Source organism: Saccopteryx leptura, chromosome 2, assembly GCF_036850995.1.
Source record: "Saccopteryx leptura isolate mSacLep1 chromosome 2, mSacLep1_pri_phased_curated, whole genome shotgun sequence".
In the NCBI taxonomy this organism is placed as follows: domain Eukaryota; kingdom Metazoa; phylum Chordata; class Mammalia; order Chiroptera; family Emballonuridae; genus Saccopteryx; species Saccopteryx leptura.
The window spans coordinates 211,076,031-211,098,278 of record NC_089504.1 but is presented as its reverse complement, the minus strand read 5'-3'; the positions used below and the strand labels follow the sequence as shown (position 1 = coordinate 211,098,278).

At 38.9% G+C, this 22,248-nt stretch overlaps 1 protein-coding gene and 1 non-coding gene across 2 annotated transcripts in view; one reads left to right on the top strand and one right to left on the bottom strand.

Annotated features, from left to right (window-relative positions):
- The window catches only part of CYYR1 (cysteine and tyrosine rich 1), a 153,190-nt gene extending 137,057 nt beyond the window's left edge, over positions 1-16,133 (top strand). Inside the window, exon 4 of the mRNA XM_066369941.1 lies at positions 16,058-16,133. Within this exon, the coding sequence (XP_066226038.1) occupies positions 16,058-16,110 (53 nt within the window). The 3' untranslated portion in view covers positions 16,111-16,133. The remainder of the gene's footprint in view (positions 1-16,057) is intronic.
- Positions 16,134-19,995: 3,862 nt separating this feature from the next.
- Positions 19,996-20,119, bottom strand: LOC136396085 (small nucleolar RNA SNORA28). The gene has a single exon (XR_010749508.1). It is a non-coding gene; the product is annotated as a small nucleolar RNA SNORA28 (small nucleolar RNA).
- Positions 20,120-22,248: the final 2,129 nt, after the last annotated feature.

The following is a 22,248-nucleotide window of genomic DNA, read 5'->3' as shown; positions in this document are numbered from 1 at the left end:
ATAAAAGACTTAAATGTAAGCCGTGAAACCATAAGCATCTTAGAAGAAAACATAGGCAGTAAGCTCTCGGACATCTCTCAGGCAATATATTTGCTGATTTATCTCCACGGAGAAGTGAAATAAAAGACAGGATAAACAAATGGGACTATATCAAATTAAAAAGCTTTTGCACAGCTAAAGACAATAAGAAAAGAATAAAAAGACAAACTACACAATGGGAGAAGATATTTGACAATACATCTGATAAGAGGTTAATAACCAAAATTTATAAAGAACTTGTAAATCTCAACACCAGGAAGACAAACAATCCAATCAAAAAAGGGAAAAAGAAATGAATAGACACTTCTCCAAAGAGGACATACAGATGGCCAATAGGCATATGAAAAAATGCTCAACATCACTAATCATTAGAGAAATGTAAATTAAAACCACAATGAGATATCACCTCACACCAGCCAGAATGGCGCTCATCAACAAAACAACACAGAATAAGTGCTGGCGAGGATGTGGAGAAAAGGGAACCCTCCTGCACTGCTGGTGGGAATGCAGACTGGTGCAGCCACTGTGGAAAACAGTATGGAGATTCCTCAAAAAACTGAAAATCGAACTGCCTTTTGACCCAGCTATTCCACTTTTAGGAGTATTCCCCAAGAACACCATAGAACGGCTCCAAAAGGAGAAATGCACCCCCATGTTTGTGGCAGCATTGTTCACAATAGCGAAGATCTGGAAACAGCCCAAGTGTCCTTCAAAGGATGAGTGGATTAAAAAGCTTTGGTACATATATACTATGGAATACTACTCAGCCATAAGAAATGATGACATCGGATCATTTACAATAACATGGATGGACCTTGATAACATTATACGGAGTGAAATAAGTAAATCAGAAAAAACTAAGAACTATATGAATCCATACATAGATGGGACATAAAAATGAGACTCAGAGACATGAACAAGAATGTGATGGCAACGGGGTTGGAGGTTGGTGGGAGGGGGGGAGGAGGGATGGGGCGATGAAGGAGAGAGGGGGTGGGGGAGGGAAGGGTCACAAAAAAAAACAGATAGAAGGTGACAGAAGACAATTTGACTTTGGGTAAGGGGTATACAGCATAATCACATGTCAAAATAATCTGGAGATGTTTTCTCTCAACATATGTACCCTGATTTATCAATGTCACTGCATTAAATTTAGTTAAAAAAAAAAAGGAAAAAAAAAACATTCAGGGCTGGGGGAAAGAATCCCAAAACTACTTGAAGCAATAAGTTCCTAAATTCTAATTTCTCCCTACAACTTCTCTTAGGCTTTCTATTAAATGCCACTTTTAAATATCATCTAAAATTAATAATTTCTCACACTCACTTTGTTTTATTTTTATAATAATATTTAAAACACCTTTAAAAAAAAGAAGCTATTCTAAACACTTCACAGTTAATTACATTTTCTCTTCCAATTTCATGATATAATTATTATTATTTCCCCATTTTGCAGGTTTAGAAACTGTAAATGTTTCCTTTTATAATTGTAAACAAAATCCTTCAGTGAGAACAAATTTTTAATACTACACAGAAATTTCCTGTTTGCTCGGGAGAGCTACATGTGACAGTCTCGGAGCAGAACATGAAGCTACCTTTCCATGGCTTCAGTTCCAAGCAGATGATTGAACAAGTTTAAACAGTCTTAAAACTCACCTCCTTCACTTTGTCCTTCTGCTGCAATTCATCATTCAGTCTCCATCAGTTCCAGTTCTTATGTTCAGCATGAATGAGACAGAGAGGAAAATGACCCTTTTAACTCAGGTACAGCACCTGGTCCCAGCAGACAACTTCACCCAGTTGTCTCCCAGGTCATGACTTTTACCTGTACAGAAGTCACTGTGAGCTTTCTGTGCTTGCTCTACTTCTTGATTAGAACAAAGCAATGAGTCTATACCTACGAAAAAGGAGTAAAGTAAATGGACATTTGCAAAACGATGTGAAGTTTTAATCACAAAGGAACAGTCATGAATGTTGGTCAACATGAATGAAAACTGCAAAAAATTGGTATCTTTTTAGTACATATATCAATATTCCTATGGAAATGGTTGTAGACTTTCTGTTATACATTTTTTTAGAAACTCAAGATCTTTGCAGAATTTTTAAATTAAAAAATGCATATAATATATTAAATACATACAAATAATAATATAAAATAATATAAATACATATAATATATTAAACAAAAATACTGTTACAATATTTAGGGAAGAATTTGTAAATGAGAAAATTGTTAATAGTAGTCTTCCAGATAATTCTGCATAAACAGCAGAGTTCTATAAGAATCGAAGAATAAAACAATTTTTTGCCCAGCACAAAACCATATATGCATGAACGTCAAAATTAAAATGTTTATGAAGTATGTGTTTCTCCAGGCCACAGAAATCTGGCAAATGATGGTATTTCTCTTTCCTGGGCCGTATTTGCTGCTATCAGACTTCCAAAATCCTGCCAAGTACAACCTATATATTTGGGAGTCCCGAAAAGGTATTTCTTATTGCCTCTCAGTTAGCAAGTTACATCTTCCCAGGTTTTTTTCTTAAGCTCTCCTTAACTGATGTTATTGTCTAGACCAGTGGTTCTCAAACTTTTTGAAGTTGGGGCATATTTAAAATTCTACAAATAATTGTTGGCTCACTATATACACATTTCTGTGAAATATGTTATAATAATTAAGTAAAATTTTAAAGAAAAAAATATAAAGTTCAAGTGTGCTTTTATGGTAATTAAATGAAATAAATACAACAAAATTAAATTTATTCTGACATTAAAGAACATTTTTATGTTACATTTTCTGTTATCCTTTTTAGAATTCATAGAAAAGAGGGGTTAAAAAATTTAAAAAATGACAAAAAGTTATCTTTTTATATATACAGATACTTTTTTAGTAAGATTTAGTAAACTCAGCCATAAGAAATGATGACATCAGATCATTTACAACAACATGGATGGATCTTGATAACATTATATGGAATGAAATAAGTAAATCAGAAAAAACTAAGAACTATATGATTCCACACATAGGTAGGACATAAAAATGAGAGAGACATGGACAAGAGTGTAGTGGTTACGGAGGGGGGCGGGCGGGGGGGGGGGGAGAAGGGGCACAAAGAAAACCAGATAGATAGTGACGGAGAAAAATTTGACTTTGGGTGATGGCTATGCAACATAATTGAATTTCAAAATAACCTGGAGATGTTTTCTCTAAACATATGTACCCTGATTTATCAATGTCACCCCATTAAAATTTTTAAAAAAATTAGTAAATTCAGAATAAATGTGTTTTTTCATTCTTGTGTTTATGAGAAACATGAGCCTGATGTGTCCTCGCGTTTTCTTCAATGTTTGGGCATATATTTGAAAGGAAAACTGTCATTTCCTAGTCAATACATTGAAGGATTCCTCTCTTTTTACTCTTAATTGTGTTGAGTGCAGAAAACCCTCACCATACATATCATTTTAACTTTACACCAAACAAAGGGTAGAAGAAACTTGCCTCCAGTCTTTCCGGGGAACATGGCGGGTAGTGTAAACAATTTAGCACCACAGCTTAACAGCCTTTTGCAACCTAATCAAGCAAGTGAGGTGGGGAGTTGGAGAGACTGTCAGCTTACAGCCAATGCCACACCTCTGTCCCTCCAAAATCTAAACTCCAAAAACCCTGTTGGATTTTTGGTCCCCAACAGGCACATATTTCTCTGGAATACCATAGGGCACACCTGGAAATCTTCTAGGGTACACTAGTGCACTCTGGCTCACAGTTTGAGAACTATTGGTCTAGACATTTGCCAGCTATCAAGTTGTATGAAGGTCACTGGGCACTGTCATGCTGTTGAGAACCAGCATGAAGCTGTGTGAATTGGTTGCTGGTGCCCAGCCACCAGAATCACTGTTACTGCAGTGTCATAGCAATCATGGAGAAAGACTGGGATGCTATGTCTGTCCCTGGCTGTGGTTGAAAGCTGTTGGCCCAGGTACCATTAGAGTTAGAACATACACACACCCTGAGGCCGGGGCCACTGAAAGATAGAGTCTCCAATATGCTCCAGTCTCCTGTGCTCTATCCATTCTTCAGCAAACCAAGAAAATGTTGCACTTTGGGCTAAATGGGAAAATACCTATTTTTCTTTTATTTTTTACTGAAGACATTAGGCTCATAGCAGCCATCCTTCATGGTTCTAATATCTCAGGGGCTATTTTGCGAAAATAGTGCTTTCAGTTTTGACATAATGTCCTCTCCTGTTCCTCAACCTAGACATGGATCTATGAGAAAAAAGCTTAGGACAAATTGTAGTGTGGCCTGACCTGTGGTGGCGCAGTGGATAAAGTGTCGACCTGGAAATGCTGAGGTCGCCGGTTCGAAACCCTGGGCTTACCTGGTCAAGGCACATATGGGAGTTGATGCTTCCAGATCCTCACCCCTTCTCTCTCTCTGTCTCTCCTCTCTTTCTCTCTCTCTCATTCCCTTTCCTCTCTAAAATGAATAAATTAAAATAAACAAATAAAAAATAAATTATAAAAAAAATTGTAGTGTGATAGACATTGTAGTTTTATTATAAAAAATAATTCACTCTCCTCTGAAGATTGGAACATTTTATGGGAACATAATTCTGGCTCTTTCCTCCCTTAGATGAACCTTGCCCAGGAGACTTCATAATCCAATACTAGTAAAACCTCAGTGGACCCAGTCCCCCATTCATTCTTTCAGACATGTTGGGAGTGAACAACTGCCTTCTGCCCTGCACACAAAATACAGTGGTTTCCGTGACTAACCCATTTCTCCCAGGAAAGAATAAGTTGCCGTAAAGTAGTAAAAAATATTGTTTAGCCAAATTCAAAGGAACTAAGAATAATTTTATCAAATTATTTGATCGACTTATTTCAAGTTTTTATGTGAGTTGACTGTCATTTTGACTATCTGTAGACAAGTTCTTAAAAATATGTCTGTAGAAACCAAAATAAGGGCCAAATGTGTCTTCATCATATAATAATTTTTGAGCAATGTATGGTAGCATGAGACACATGAAAGTGTGGATGAACAAAATGTCAAGTAGAAAAAAAGGGGTAGAAGAACCTTTTGTGTTAAACTTTTCTGTTTTGCATACCTTCCCCCTAGGCCTTCTGGTTCTAGCTTCCACCCTTCTCGTCCATCTCTGCCCCAGGAGTAGCACTGCATGGACTGAGTGGGTGAGCTCCCTTGTCTACTGAGCTTTTGGGTGACTTTGACCAACAGGAAGCTCACCCAGAAGATCAGAAGGAAAATGGAAATTAAGGATAGGGTATTCACTCAGGAAACTGTTGGGGCTGCACTTCTCAAATAAAAGTCTCAATTCCCGTTGGATACCTCTCAAAACAGCTATTTCTGTCACCTCTCTGCTCCGGCCCCTTCAGGCTAAAGTCTAAGAAAGCTTCCATGTTGATACTAGCCTGGGGGTGTGCAATACCCCTTGTAGTTTCCCTCAACTTTACCACACAATTCACTAAACTCTCTTCAATTTACTCAGTTTAAGTCTACCATTCTTTCTTTTTTTTTTTTTTTTTTTCTGAAGCTGGACATGGGGAGAGACAAACAGACTCCCGCATGCTCCCGACCGGGATCCACCCGGCACGCCCACCAGGGGGGATGCTCTGCCCACCAGGGGGCGACGCTCTGCCCACCAGGGGGCGATGCTCTGCCCCTCCGGGGCGTCGCTCTGCCGCGACCAGAGCCACTCTAGCGCCTGGGGCAGAGGCCAAGGAGCCATCCCCAGCGCCCAGGGCCATCTTTGCTTCAATGGAGCCTTGGCTGCGGGAGCGGAAGAGAGAGACAGAGAGGAAAGAGGGGGAGGGTGGAGAAACAAATGGGCGCCTCTCCTATGTGCCCTGGCCGGGAATTGAACCCGGGTCCCCCGCACGCCAGGCTGACGCTCTACCGCTGAGCCAACCGGCCAGGGCCGAGTCTACCATTCTTTCTAGCCCTGACTGAAACACTCATTCTTAAATTAAAAAAAAAAATTTAAAAAGAAAATTTAAAAGCTACATGTGAGTCATCTAATACATTAAAACAGACCAGAATTTTTCCTCAACTTCTCTGGGTTTTATTACATATTTATTTGACAAAGTAGGCAGGAAATCTGAATTCTAGCCTCAGCTCTATACTAAACAGCTTTAGGACAGTGAAAAATTCTCTAAAGTCATTATTTTTTAAAAATCAAAATGAAAGTGTTAGACTAAATGATCTCTAGGATCATGCTTAGCTCTGTGAGCCTATGTGAGACTAATAAATTACTGTGCTGCAGCTTTCAAAAATGAACAAGCCAATAAAAAGATTCACATAGACTCAGAGTTACAGAGCAGCATAGCAATATTCTTATGTAACACTGATATTTTTTTTAGGTGAGGAAACAGACAGAAGAGAGAAGTTAAAAGTCAGTTGTGATAAGCCAATTTGATAGCAACCAGTGAGACCCTGATGTCCTTGCTCTTATCTAGTACATTATGCCACTTCTCCACACAACAGTTGATTCAGTTTGTTATTACCATGCTCTTGCCAACTTCAGGGCCTTTGCGCATACTGATCTTTGTCTTTCTTATTATCCAGGCCTCAGTTTAAAAAACAAATCTTAAGGTAAGTCTTTCCTGACAACCTGAATTGAGTAAGTCTCCCACTACCATTATCATTATTCTGCATCACAATCTCCCATGCTGCCTTTCCAGCCCTTATTTTAAGATGTAATTAAATAGGTTGTTCACTTGTTTCTGTTCTGTCCCCTTTCTCTGTTAGACTGCAAGTTCCTTGAGACCAGGGGCATGTTTATTAAATGCATAACTTTATATCCAGCATCCAGTAAAATACCTGAGGCAGTATTGGCATTCAGTAAAAGTTTTTCTACCTCCATTCTCTTCTAACTTCAGTCACTGGTGGTTATCTAGCAAGAATGCTTCAAGCAGTGTTTGGGCCTCTCTCACTGCAGTTGCACTTTGACAGCAATATAACAGCCCTGTATGCTTACCTTCCAGGAATACATAGAAATATCCAGGGTTCAAGTTAGGAGGTACTTTTACTTGACAGCAACCTGTATTCTATCCAGAGTGAAGCTGGGCTTGGTGAAGAGGCCAACACGTAGATGCACAGTTGTTGGAGTGTGAATCATTGATATTGGACGTAAGTCCTCGTAATGGTCTCCATTTGTTAGTGGGAAATCCAACCAGGCAACACTGTTTTTGTGTCATCAGTTTGGAAATATACTCTTGGAAACAAAAATATTAGTTTTTTATAACATGTCCTGAGCATGTATTTAAGTAAGTCAGGCCCTATAACTATGAGGCAGCATTAAAATTAAAATAGTAGAAACTGGCTGTATTTCTCCTTATGTTAAGGAAAACAAAAAAGGAAATGACTCAAATGAGTTGATTGATATAGGCCTAATTTTAAAATAAAATAAGGATAAAGTAGGTTTCACAGGAAAAAGATGATACCTACTTCTTGGCAAGTTACTAAAAACTCCAGAACATTTGTGGGCACTCTCCTTAGAATCACTTTAATTCACTTATTCATTCATGCATTAGGGCCTTTGTTCAATCAACAGATTTTAAATTGAAAACTTCTTTCGTGTCAGATGCTAAATGCTGGGTTGATAGCAATGAAGGAAATGGACATGGTTCCTTGACTCACAGAGATTTCAGTAGTCTCTCCGTACTGAACATGAAAAAAACAATCACTACAAAATTATCAACTTCAGTTGTAGAAAGTGTGGTGAAGACACCTCAGTTCAAGATGGGCCTTCGAGGTCATTAAGCTTGAACCCACTATCCCACATGACATGTGGGAATGCTGACATTGTGGGAGGTGAAGTGACTCAGCTGAGTGTAGACAGAGGAAGCAGCATGCCTGGGGTTCCGACCAGTTATCATCAATGAAGTTGATGGATTGTCATCTATATATAAGGCTGCCAGGCCCACTTAAAAATACATCTGTGTGTGCGTGCTTTTGCTAAAGCCAGGCTCATAGCATCTAAATATTCTTACTAGTGAACAATTGTCTTGTAAACCCTAAGATAGTTTCCTTTTTATTATTTTAATGTGACCATAACTGACTATTTTAATTTGGTTCTGTTTATTATTAAGCCTTTGGCTATACATCTGTGGTTTAATTGCTTTTCAGTTGGTTGGTTGGTTGGTTGGTTGGTTTTGGTTGATTGGTTTTAGTCAATCTCATCTACTTTAGAGTTGCAAAAAGCCCTTTACAGGAGCCAAACTAAGAAGCCTACATAGTGTATGATTCCAACTATATGACATTTTGAAAAAGACTAATCAATGGAGGCAGTCAAAGGATTAGTGGTTGCCAAGTGTTAGCAGGAATGGAGGAATAAATAGGTGGAGCACAGAGGTTTTTAGAGCAATAAAATTCTTCTGTATGTTATTATAATTGTTGATGCATAGTATACATTTGTTCAAACCCCCAGAATGCACAGCATCAAGAGTGCGAATGTAAACTGTGGACCCTGGATAATAATGATGTGTCAGTGTGGGCTCCTCAGTTGCAAGAATGCACCTGTGTTGTGGGGGTGTTTACAGTAGGAGAGCTTGTGTATTTGTGGGACAAATAGTACGAGAATCTCTGTAACTTCTTCTTGACTCCATTTTGCTCTGAACTTAAAACTACTCTGAAAAATAAAGTTCATTTTTAAAGCTCTTTATAAATCACAAAAAATCAGTTCAGTAAACAAGGAGACGAGAGGTGCTACCTAGGCCTACCTTAACTAATATTTGTTCATTTATTCAACAGACAGTGATGGCACACCTACTATGTGTTAGTCATGATTCAAGGCGCTGGGGCTTTATCAGGGAACAAACACTCCCTGGAATTTCCAATAAAAATAATAAATAACATGTCAGTTGTGAAATAGCTCTGAAGAAAATAAGCAAGGCAAAAGGAGGAAGAATGTCCAAGTTGGGGTATAAAAGAACTGTTTTTAGTAAAATCAGGGTACTCTTTTTTTTCTGTTTTTGTATTTTTCTGAAGTGAGAAGTGGGAAGGGGGGAACAGGGACATACAGACAGATTCCTGCATGCAACTGACCAAGATCCACCCAGCATACCCGCCAGGGGATGGTGCTCAGGCCTCTCTGGGGCATTGCTCCACTGCAATCAGAGCCATTCTAGTGCCTGAGGTGGAGGCCATAGAGCCATCCTCAGCACCCAGGCCAACTTTGCTCCAATGGAGCCTTGGCTGCAGGAGGGAAAGAGAGAGATAGACAGAAAGGATAGGGGGAAAGGTGAAGAAGCAGATGGGTGCTTCTCCTGTGTGCCCTGGCCAGGAATCTAACCTGGAACTTCCACACTCCAGGCTGATGCTCTACCGCTGAGTCAACTGGCCATGGCAAGATCAGGATACTCTTGATTCGATGACGTTTAAGCAGAGAATTTAAAGAGGTAAGGAAATGAGGCCTGTAAATATTTAGGGCCAAAGTGTAGCAGAAAGAGGGAAAAGCATGAAGCTAAGAGCCTGAGATTGTCAAACACTCAGACTTTGCAAGGAAGAGCAAGGAGTCCACTATGGCTGGAGCACAGTGAGCAAAAGGGAGATCATGTCACCTACTATCAGAACAGATAAACCTGTAAGTCATGGTAAAAATTTGGATTTTATTCTGAGTGGAATGGGAAGTCACTGGAAGACTTCTAGTCCTATATGTATGTGTTTATATGTATCTGTCATATATACACTTATGTACATGCTATATGCGTGTCACATATGCATATATTTATTTATATGATATATTATAATAAATGTTTAATTTAAATGGAAAAATTATGTAATGTATATCCTTTTTCTGTAATATTTAACACTTGTACATTGCTCTTCAGATTTCAAGGTGCTTTCATCTGCATATGTGCATTTTAATGCTCATTGTCTAGTGGTGGAGTGTAAGTGAGAGCTGTGAAACAGATGTGTGGGTGAAGGAAAAGATGCAAATATGCAGCCTGAGGCCCTATCAAATTAGGCCATGGTTACTCGTCCCAGGGTGACAGGCATGAGATCATCAGCGCAGTTGACAATGTCGCACTCCCCTAATGGATATTCATAGACTGTACAACAGAAAGAAAATTTTGGAAATTGGGTCACTGCCATTGATCTTGAGGGCGTTAGGAGTATGGTGGGGCTGTTAGCTAGAAGTGGGAGTGGCCTTCAGAGAGGTAAGGTTAGGATACAATTAGGAATACTTAAAAGTGGGAAATCCTGGTCCCTTAAAGATTTTCTTTTACTTTAAAATGCTCCAGAATGCCTAGAGAATACAGGCCATCCCTGCTTTGCCTGCACCTCAGAGGCATAGCCAGAAATAAAACTTCCCAGCACAAGATTAGATCTCAAAAACTCATTTTTGTTTTAAAAAATACCTTTAGTTCTTCTCTCTGAAATATTTTACCATCCAACTTACTGTGTCTTGGACTAGAGAATCAGGTTCTATGTGTGGCCTGTCTATGTTTCTGAATGTTTATGATTGCTATGATAACACACAAGAATATACAGCCAATTTTATTCATTTTATATACAATGGACATAAAAGGGCAAGAAAGGTTGTGTCGGGTAACTTACAGTGTGTGAGAACTGGCAAGTCCTTGGTTTATATGAATGATCTAATGGAATATGTTATCTCTTCCAGAAGTGACATGTATCATGGATCCTTCACTTCTTAAAATTATTGCAATTTGTGAAATATATTTACTATATATTTAATATTCAGATATAAAGTAAAAATAGAAAATACTATTTTATTATCCTTCTCTTTTAAAATTCATTGGAGTGTGTAGTCCTTCAAAAGTAGAAAATTTTAGTTTATTGCTTTGAATTTTCAAGAGTATATACATTCCCAGTGAGGAATCATTTGGTGTGTGTATCTGTTGCTCATTTAAGCGTTCCTAATAACAGGTGGATGTGGAGCAATGCCAAAATCTAGGAAATCCATCATGCATTTATAAATATAAATCACTGTTCATCTCCCAAATTAGTCAATTATCAAATAAGACTTACAAACCAGTCAAATGTCTCCTATGTAAATAACATTTTAATTCTTTACCTATATAACACATTCAAAGGAGGACCTCAAATTAGAAAAAACAAGAGTTTTTCATTATAAGTTTAATATTTTCCTTGAGTCACTTGTTCATGGCATTTTTCAGCTTTATCTCAATGCTATCCTTATAAGATGCTTCAAAGGAAAAAGATAAATGTGGACATTTTCAAAAAAACTGATATCTCTACCCTCAAACTTTTTCTTTTCTGAAATAACAATGCTGCCTCCTAATTCAGAACCAAAAGATGAGGATGTAGAGGTTGAACGATTGTGTTCTAATAAAGTAATTCCATTTGATATCTGACTTCTTAAATTTCCCGTTTTATATTTCTGAGTGTTATGAAGGAATACTCAAGCTTTTCAATACATACAGAATGAAAATAATTAACTGAACCCAATATCGATATTACCAAACTATTCAATTTTCTAGGATGTAGCTGATGAAAAATAAAATGTTCTGGCCCTGGCCAGTTGGCTCAGTGGTAGAGCGTCGGCCTGGCGTGCAGGAGTCCTGGGTTTGATTCCCGGCCAGGGCACACAGGAGAGGCGCCCATCTGCTTCTCCACCCCCCCCCCCTCCTTCCTCCTTCCTCTCTGTCTCTCTCTTCCCTTCCCGCAGACGAGGTTCCATTGGAGCAAAAAGATGGCCCGGGTGCTGGGGATGGCTCCTTGGCCTCTGCCCCAGGCGCTAGAGTGGCTCTGGTCACGACAGAGCGACGCCCCGGATGGGCAGAGCATCGCCCCCTGGTGGGCGTGCCGGATGGATCCCGGTTGGGCGCATACGGGAGTCTATCTGACTGCCTCCCCGTTTCCAGCTTCAGAAAAATAAATAAAGAAAGAAAAATAAAATGTTCTAATTTTCTTGAAAAGAAGAAAAGGAGTGATAAAGGAGTATAAAGTACTTAAAATGCTACAAAAGGAGGTAAACTACTGCTTACAAATATGTATTATAGAATGTTCTAAATAATTAATATGGTTAAAATGACTTTCCTCTTAACTTCTGTGTACAGAGGCCTTTACTACAGAACTCCGAACAATGTTTATTTGTCTAAAATGGTAGAATGTTTTTAAAAATGTGGCCTAAACAAAATCATGAAGTTTTGGTTAATTATTTTAATAGCTATCCTCCTTTCTGACTCAGTGTAACCCACCCTGTGGTGCATTCTCCCCCATTAGATGTCAGTGATTATAAAAGATGATCTGGGTTACTTTTCCTCTTCTATAACATGGATTTTCTAAGGATCAGGTGAGAAAGGTAAGAGAGGTTAGTGTGTGTGGGAGGGGTTGTGTTTCATGGGTGCAAGTGCACATGTGTGTGTAGTGACTATGGACTTTGGAGTCAGTCAATGCAGTATTTAAATCCTGTACCACTGCTTACAAACTGCAGGATCTTGTTGATGTTACATTATTTCTCTGAGCCCCAGTTTCCTCATCTGTACATTGTAATCCATTTAGCATGAGCTATTGCTTTATCTAAGTTTCCAAAAACCATTCATAATGATTGATTCTGTATGTCAACCTAGCTATGATGCCCAGTTGTTCAGTCAACCACTAGTCTGGGTGTTGTTGTAAAGATATTTATGGATATTATTAACATCTGCAATCAGTTAACTTAAGTAGATTACCCACCATGATATGGGTGGTCTTAAAGACTGAGGTTTTCAATGGAAGAAGCAATTCTGCTTTAAGACTGTAACATAGAAATTGTGCCTGAGTTTTCAGCCTACTGATCTACATAAAAGATTTCGGACTTGTCAGCCTCCACAGTAGCATGAACCAATTCTTTAAAACAAAATCAATCTCTTTCTCCATATGTATACTCAAAATTGCAGTTATGTTTCTCATGCTTATATCTTTGCAATAATATTTGTTTTATTACTTCTTTTAGAGAAGTTCCTCAGAATGAAATCACGGAGTCAAAGGATATATATACTGTATTTTGCATTTTGGTATAAATATGCACGCGCACACACACATACACACACACACATCCTAGGGTTCTGTGTTCTAGAGAACACTGGCTAACATGCTATCTCATCTTGTTGTGCGGGTAAAAGGAGTTCTGTATGGTGCTAGAATATCAGAGCGTTCAATCAATTGTTTGATAAATTATCCTCCCAAATTAGAGTTATAGGAAGTCCACTCATAAGACATTCTGAAAGCAAATTGGTTTTGTCCTTTGAGTTTTATAGAAGATCTGGGGAAAGGAGGTGAAGGGGAAAATGTCACAAGGGATGGATTTTTCCACGGGAGCCTGCTAGAACAACAACAAATTAAAGTCCTATATTTCATTAGCTGTCATTCTACCCAGATCCAGCCTCAAGCTGGGTCTCACTCCTCCAAAGAATTGGGCTCAATGCCTGGCTGAAGTCATTATCTCATAAATGAGAGCTATTGCCTGGCTTTTTGAAACCATTTCACATCAAACCCAAAAGAGAACTATGCTTCACTGAAGCTTTGGCCTCTAAAAGGCAAGTAGAGGATAAGGTTTCAAAAATAACTCTATCAGAAGAAGCACTAAAAGTAAGGCTAAGGTTATTCTTTGTCCTGAATGTGATAAAATATAATGCAATACCTAAAATACCATCACCATCCTTCATCAGAATTTCTAAGTGAAAAACTTAAACCAAAGACAGTTTCACTAAAGAGTTGATATTGCCCTGGCTGGTTGGCCCAGTGGTAGAGTGTCGGCCTGGCGTGTGGAAGTCTAGGATTCGATTCCCGGTCAGGGCAGACAGGAGAAGTGCTCATCTGCTTCTCCACCCTTCCCTGTCTCCTTTCTCACTATCTCTCTCTTCCCTTTCTGCAGCCAAGGTTCCATTGGAGCAAAGTTGGCCTGGGCACTGAGGATGGTTTCATAGCCTCCACGTCAGGCACTAGAATGGCTCTGGTTGCAACAGAGCAACAACCCAGATGGGCAGAGCATCACCACCTAGTGGGCATGTCAGGTGGATCCCAGTCGGGCACATGCAAGAGTTTGTCTCTCTGCCTTTCTGCTTCTCACTTCAGAAAAATACAAAAAAAAATTGATATTATTCTTAGAAGGTAAATTGATAGAGTCTTATTTCTCAATTGCTGAAAACACATTCACAAACTTACACAGTCAAACTAAATCAATTCAAGATTTCAAAATTTGGGTGCCTTTCTTGATGTATTGAAAATCTATTTTTAAAGATGTGTGTGTGTCTACTAGAGATGTAGGATACAGGTGAACTCGTGTCCTATTAGGATATATACACTGGGTAGATCGTCCTGGTGAGCAGTTTGACAACATAACACCAGAAGGCAAAATGTGTATTATTTTTGGACTCCTTGATTTCATTCTGAGGAACTGATCTAAAAGTAATAATAGGACAAATATGTGAAGATGTACACATGAGATCATAATGTAATGTTGAATATAACAAAAGAAAATCAATGTAACTATGCATCGATGAAGTCAAATGCATGATCATCCATACAGTGAAATACTCCATAGCTACCTCAAGCAAACCATTGTGTCAAGCAAGAAAAGAAGGATTTAGAATGTTTTTTATTTTCTTTTATCAAAATATTACTTGTATATGCAATCTAGGAGAATAGTTGCAAAAAGATTGCTATCTCTGAGTTGTTAGATGAATGAGTACTATTATTTCCTTTTTAAATTTTTATTTATTTCAAGATAAATAGTCCCTTGATTTTTATAACCAGAAAACCAAAGCTATTTAAAATTTTAACTATAAATTAACATACTTTCCCATGTTTTAAGGATTTTAACATTTTTTTGAAATTTCAATTGGTTTTAATTCTTTTTTTCTTTTTTTATTTATTGATTTTAGTAAGAGAGGAATGAAGAAAGAGAGAGAGAGAGAGGAAGGAACAGAAACAGAGATCTGTTCCTGTATGTGCCCTGATCAAGGATTGAAGCAGCAACCTCTGTGCTTCAGGAAAAATCAAGCTATCCAGCCAGGGCATCAATTACTCATAATTCTTAAACATAAGGAAGGCATAAACAGAAGTGTATTTTTTTTCAAGTTTAAACAAAAACAATTTTCTCTGAAATCCAAGGAACCTACAAGAAAATATTCAAATGCTGTATAATCCCTCAAATAACAAGGTAGGCTGAGATCTGTGGTAAACTACTGAATAAATATATTTGTCAGTGTCTGTAAATTTGTGGAGGAGCATGAGAAGTTTGTCAATGATTGACTTAAGTCCCATGCAAGTGAATTCCAAGCAGTCTATCACTGGTTCTGTTATGTACAAGTTGACAAAGCTTTTGTTATGATCACAGCTGGAGCTATATTTACATTGTACGTTTGTGTAGAAATATCTCTCTGGATATTTTCCCACTGATTCTCAGACTCTCAAAACAAGTCCATCTTAAAAATTAACTCTAACCAGAGTAGGGTTTACTTGACATCAGTGGTAAGGAGAGTTTGATTACTTTTTATTTTATATATATTTGTTTCATTTTAGTTGTATGTTTCTCATATGTGCCTTGATTGGGGTGAGCCAGTGTCTCCTTGATTAAGCCAATGACTTTGGGCTTTTTGTGCCATTGGCCTTTGGGCTCAAGCTGCCAAGCTTTGGGACTACTTAGATGATTCCCCCGTTCAAGCCAGTGAACCCTTGCTGACTAGCTTACATTCAGAGCCAGAGAACTCACGGCTTCAAACCAGCAACTTCAGTGGTCTGGGTCAATAGTTTATACACTGTGCCATGATTGCTCAGGTGAGAGTTCAGTTATTTTTTAAGAAGAATGTTGTGTATGGTCAACAGACAGAGTAGGGTGGGAGAAGAATTTGAAGGACTCAGAATATCACTTATTAGCAACAGTTATAAAATACTCTTCTATTTTAATAATGCAGCAACCTTAGGTATCACTGATTTATGCAACTGGCATTGAGACGAGCTCTAGAAACCATGCCTACGTCAGGGTTTCCCTATATGTATGTGGTTCTAAAATGTGAGTTTTTTTCCTACCAGAGGATATTTGGCAACATCTGCAGATATTTTTGGTTGTCTCAACTGGAATATAGAGCTATCAGCATCTAGAAGGTAAGACCAAGAATGCTGCCAAGCATCTTGTAGTCCTCACAATAAAGAATTATTTACCCCAAAATGTAAATAATGTTGAAGCTGAGAAATACTTCCTTAAGCTTTGTATACAAAAGTTATAATAAAGTCTTCTAATAATATTCCTTGACTGAATTAATCAACATTTAAATGGTCAAAATAAAAACAAACTCAACAGGACATAACACAGGAATAATTTAGAAGCTGTTGATATCTGGGTCCTTTTTACTGTAAAGTATATTACTCTTGCTGATACAATATAAGAAACCTCAGATACAATAATGTCTTCAGATATGCCAAAAATCATTGAACAATTATGTTCTTATTTATTTACTATTATTAAGGTAGAGACAGACTCCTACATGCACCTGACCAGGATTCACTCAGCAAGCCCCCTACCAGGTGATACTCTGCCAGTCTGGGCTGCTGCTCTGTTGCAACGGAGCTGTTTAAGCACCTGAGGCAAGGCCACAAGAAATTTTCAGCCCCTGAGGCCAACTTTGCTCAAACCATTTGAGACATGGCTATGGGAGGGGTAGAGAGAGAGAGAGAAAGACAGAGACAGAGAGAGGGGAGGAGAGGGAAGGGGTAGAGAAGCAGATGGGTGATTCTCCTGTGTGCCCTGACTGGGAAATGAACCTGCGACTACCACACACCAGGCCAGCACTCTACCCCTGAGCCAACCAACCAGGGCTACTTATGTTCTAACTGCAAAATCTAAAGTGTTAAGTACAGATTCTTGAAAAGAAAAGAAAAAACAAGGCTGCATATTCAGAAAACATAGTAGCAAGTTATTTTCCCAAAGAGCTCATAAGACAGACTCAACATAAGTACATGATATGAGTAAAAATTTGTCATATCTAAAATTTCCAAGATAAGATGCTTTAGGAACTGTTATAAGACTAAATGTTCATATCTCCCCAAAATTCATGTTAAAAACTAATCCCCCAGCCAAGGCACACAGGAGAAGCACCCATCAACTTCTCCACCCCTCCCCCTCTCCTTCCTCTCTGTGTCTTTCTTCCCCTCCTGCAGCCAGGGCTCCATTGGAGCAAAGATGGCCCAGGCACTGAGGATGGCTCTGTGGCCTCTGCCTCAGGCGCTAGAATGGCTCTGGATGCAACAGAGCGATGGCCCAGATGGGCAGAGCATCGCCCCCTGGTGGGCATGCCAGGTGGATCTCAGTCGGGCGCATGCAGGAGTCTGTCTGACTGCCTCCCTGTTTCCAATTTCAGAAAAATACAAAAAATAAAATAAAAATAAAAAAACACTAATCCCCAATATGATAGTATTAGAAGAATCTTGGGAGCTGATTCAGTCATGAGTCTGGAACCCTCAAAATGGGACTAGTACCCTTATAAAAGAGATCACTGCGCACTCCCTTGCTCTTACATGAAGACACAGCAAAAAGGCAACCATCTAAGACTCAGGAAGCAGGCTCTCACCAGACACCAGAATCAGCCCATTTCATAAACTTTTACTTCTAGTCTCCAAAACTGGGAGAAATAAATTTCTCTTGTTTATTAGTAACACAGTCTATGATATTCTGTTATAACAGCCTAAACATAGACTGGAACCCACAACATTTACCCTAATTCTTACAAATTGTTATGTTTGCAAAATCGAACATGACTCTGATTTGATTTATTTATAATTAGAAAAGACATTTAGCAAATAATTTCTGTAAGATCCTTAACCAGTTGTTTGTGTGAACCAACAACCACAGACTTGATGTTGCTGAAATATGAGTTTATAATGCAGTGTGGCACCTTCAAAGAAGCTTCATTTATCCCAGAGAGAGTAAGGCTAAATGCTTCTTGAGAAAGAAATGCTTCCCATTCTTGGAATTCAGTAATTTAGTATTTCGTATTCCTGCCATTGGAAATAGATGATTATTGGAAAGTAGATATTTTCCCAAAGGATAATTTAAGGACTGTGAATTACAAGGACAAAAATAGCATCTGTACCAGCCAGTGCACAAACTCATTAAAAGGTAAAAAGATATATTTTGTGTAAAGATATAAGGATAAAATAATCAAAAGACACATCCTAATTCTACCAATTATCATCAACACAATCTGAAGTAGGTGTACTACTTCATAAAGAATTTATCCAAGGCCAAGTCTTGTTATGGATCAACCAGTCACCCTTTTGCTTAAGAGAAAATCTTTACATAATTTGGTACTGCCCAAGCCAATTGACAATACCACGCATGCATACCCAGATATCTGTAAGAGTAATGTTTCTCAGAACAATGAGTAAAATAATGGCCATTTTAAGTTATTTTAGTTCCTGGAATTTTTCAGCCATTTCTGGAGTTCGAGAATCCCAAAACCTTGTGATTTTCATGGCACAGGATCTGGAGAAGAGAAATTCACAGAAAGACTTCAAAGTCATACAGTTTTAAATATATTGGGGATCTAAGTTTAAAAATAAGGGTAGCCTGACCAGGCAGTGGCCCAGTGGTTAAAGCGTTAGACTGGGACTCAGAGGACCCAAGTTCGAAACTCTGAGATCGCCCGTTTGAGTGCAGGCTCATCTAGTTTGAGCAAGGCTCACCAGCTTGAGTCCAAGGTCGCTGGCTTGAACAAGGAGTCACTCGATCTGCTGTAGCCCCCAGGGTCAAGGCACATGTGAGAAAGCAATCAATGAAAGAAATCAATGAACAACTAGGGTGCCGCAATGAGGAACTGATACTTCTCACCTCTCTCCTTCCTGTCTGTCTGTCTCTATCTGTTCCTCTTTCTGTCTTTCTCTGTCACTGTCAAAAAATAAATTAAAAAATTAAAAAAAAAATTAAATATAAGGTGTAAAACAGTAAATTTTAACATCAGCAAAAAGTCAAGAATTTCTACCATGTATTTCTTCTACAAAAGCTTACTAGGTTGCACAGCAATGTGATACACTTAATGCCACTGAACTGACACATGAAATGGTTAATTTTGTTATGTGTATTTTGCAAAAAAAAAAAAAAGTCTACAAGGAAAGGTCAATCATAAAAGCCAATCTATGGTGTGAAAAGTTTCAAGATGAGTTCCTTTTTGAAATGATAGGAATTAATTGAAGTCTGAGTTTGTGCTAGAATTTCTGTATCAACAACTGTTACCTGACACCTCTTTCACGTTGATGGTATTGTGCATAGTCATGCTACATGCTGGACATCTCTTGTGCCTTTTCCCATGTCCTCTTGGCTCCACTTTTTTTTTTTTTTTTTTTTTTTTTTTTTTACAGAGACAGAAAGAGAGCCAGTGAGAGGGATAGATAGGGACAGACAAGAACACAGAGAGATGAGAAGCATCAGTTATCAGTTTTTCATTATGACACCTTAGTTGCTCTTTGATTGCTTTCTCATATGTGCCTTGACCGTGGGCCTTCAGCAGACTGAGTAACCCCTTGCTTGAGCCAGCGACCTTGGATCCAAGCTGGTGAGCTTTTGCTCAAACCAGATGAGCCTGTGCTCAAGCTGGCGATCTCGGGGTCTCGAACCTGGGTCCTCCACATCCCAGTCCGATGCTCTATCCACTGTGCTACCACTTTTTTACTGCAATTGATCATTCAGGATCTGCTTCAGCACAAGTGTGACTTCAGGACACCTCTTCTCAGAGTAGCACCCACCTTTCACTTTCTGTCCCAAGGCTTCTATGTCAGTGACCTGATATACCTGTGTAAACCACTCAACCATTCTGATGTGTGCACAATCCAGAAGTTCGAGGAAGTTATCACCACACAGAAAATACAGTCCACAGAGCTCCATAGAGGATCACCAGCATAGAGTGTATCTGTACAGACAGATGCACATTTTGGTTTTTAGTTGGTTTTTTGTTTGTTTGTTTGTTTGTTTGTTTTACACTGTCTAAGTCTATATAAAGGTTTGTCTCATGGAGGAGAGAGTACCCAAATAGGTTAGACTTTGTTACTATAGCAAACTCAAAACAGATGCACATTTTGTATATGCAGCATAGAAATTCTCTGGGACAATAACTCAGAAATCACGGATGCTCTTGTCTCAGGAAATGAAACTGGATAGCTGAAAGACATGGGTGAAGAAAGAACCTTCAAGAAATACTCTTTTGCCTGACCAGGTGGTGTCACAGTGGATAGAGCGTCGAACTGGGATGTGGAGGACCCAGGTTCAAGACCCCGAGGTCGCCAGCTTGAACACGGGCTCATCCGGTTTGAGCAAAGCTCATCAGCTTAGACCCAAGGTCTCTGGCTTGAGCAAGGGGTTACTCTGTCTGCTGTAGCCCCAAAGTCAAGGCACATATGAGAAAGCAATCAATGAACAACTAAGATGTCGTAACAAAAAACTAATGATTATGCTTCTCATCTCTCTCCGTTCCTGTCTGTCTGTCCCTATCTATCCCTCTCTCTGACTCTCTCTCTGCCTCTGTAAAAAAACAAAACAAAACTCTTTTATGCCCTTTGAATTTTAAACCTTGTAAATATATTATTGCCTGTTTAAAATTAAATAAAAATAGAAAGAAATAAAATTATCCTAACATCTTATTTAGTGGAAGAAGACCTACATATTCAGGCTTATTCCAGTCATACAAATGGAGAGGAAAATAATATAGATATGGCAGGATTGCCACTTTGAGAAATTACCTAAAAGAAGTCAAATTTGTCAAGACAATTGACAGATTATCTACCCATAAAAGATACCTTTTAGAGAGGAAAGAGCCTTAGTATTTCAGAAAGCAATCATCGTATTATCTTGTTCATATTTTAGACAGTGCATATTGGAAATTTTAGAATGAAACTATTGGCTAGAAGCTATTTCGGGTGACCTCAAATTGATTTTATATAGAAAGTAGTAGAAAGGTGCATATCATAAATCAGACTACTAATTGACAAAGGCACTTTACTTTTCTATAATATTTTATACAGAAATTTTGTTCCAGAAGCACATTTAGGTGAATTCAGACAAATTCTGTGAGATCATTTTAGAAGAAAAATTCTTTGATTTTGGTAAACTTCTCAAAGTGGTTCTAAGTGTTTTTACTGTCATGTTCAACTTTGGCTATAAAATTGACATTCATATCATAAAATATAGAAAGTCTGTATACTCTTACTAAGAGAGTGGCTTCCTCGCCTCTGCTGTGAGGAAACAGGGACACTGGAAGGTGGGCTTCCCCCTCGCTCCTCTAAGGGAGGGTTCAGTCTCTTCCAGCCCTGCTCCAGCCACCTATGACCTAACCTTGCCCAGAAAGCTGGGGTTTGCCACTGAAGGCTGAAGGTGCCCAGGGCCGTCGGCCCCATCTACAACACTGTGGATGAGCCTAGGGTATTTCTTCCAAGAAGCAGGTAAACTGATCTCATTCGCACAAGGGCCACTTAACTATGTTTTGCCTGAATAGTCAGGTTTTTTATTCTTCTCTCAAAGATCTCTGTTGTGGGTGTTGATAGTCCTATTTTCTGCTGCTTTGCTTAATATATAGTGTTTCCTTTATCCCTCCTACCTCAATGCCCCACTCATATTTCAGGCTGGGACCTACTCCTAATTTAGAGCTCTCTTTCCTCCTTTTGTCAACTTGTATTATGAATTTACCTTTGCCACCCAGCTTAGTGTATCCCAAGGTTCTCTTTACCAGGCCACAGTCACAGAGCTCCAGGGAAAAGCAACCTGGTCTCAACTCTCCAGGCAGAGGAGAACAGAAGCTCCATATCCACGCATGCTGCAAATGGCTTTTTCCAGTCTACCTGAATCATTACCAGCTAGAAGCAGCAGTCATTGGGACTTGGACATGAGCTGCAAAGTATAGAATGGAGACAACAATTCCAGTGCCATGTGGACTTTTCCTGTGGGGAACTTTCCTGGACTCCTGCTCCCTGTGACAGCTCCTAACAGACTGAACTGTGGTTGGGTTGCATTTTTCAGGGATTTGGCATGTTGATGGGGCCAACTTGGACTTGGGGAACATGTTAAGGACACTACTCTTTTAGGGATTCTTGCTGTATTGGCCAAGAGTTTGCTTAAAGGCTTTTAATTACTGTAAAAAAAAAAAATAGAGGACTGGATGAAGACGATGGGGCACATATACACCATGGTATACTATTTAGCTAGGAGAAATGGTGACATCAGATCACTTATAGCGGAACGG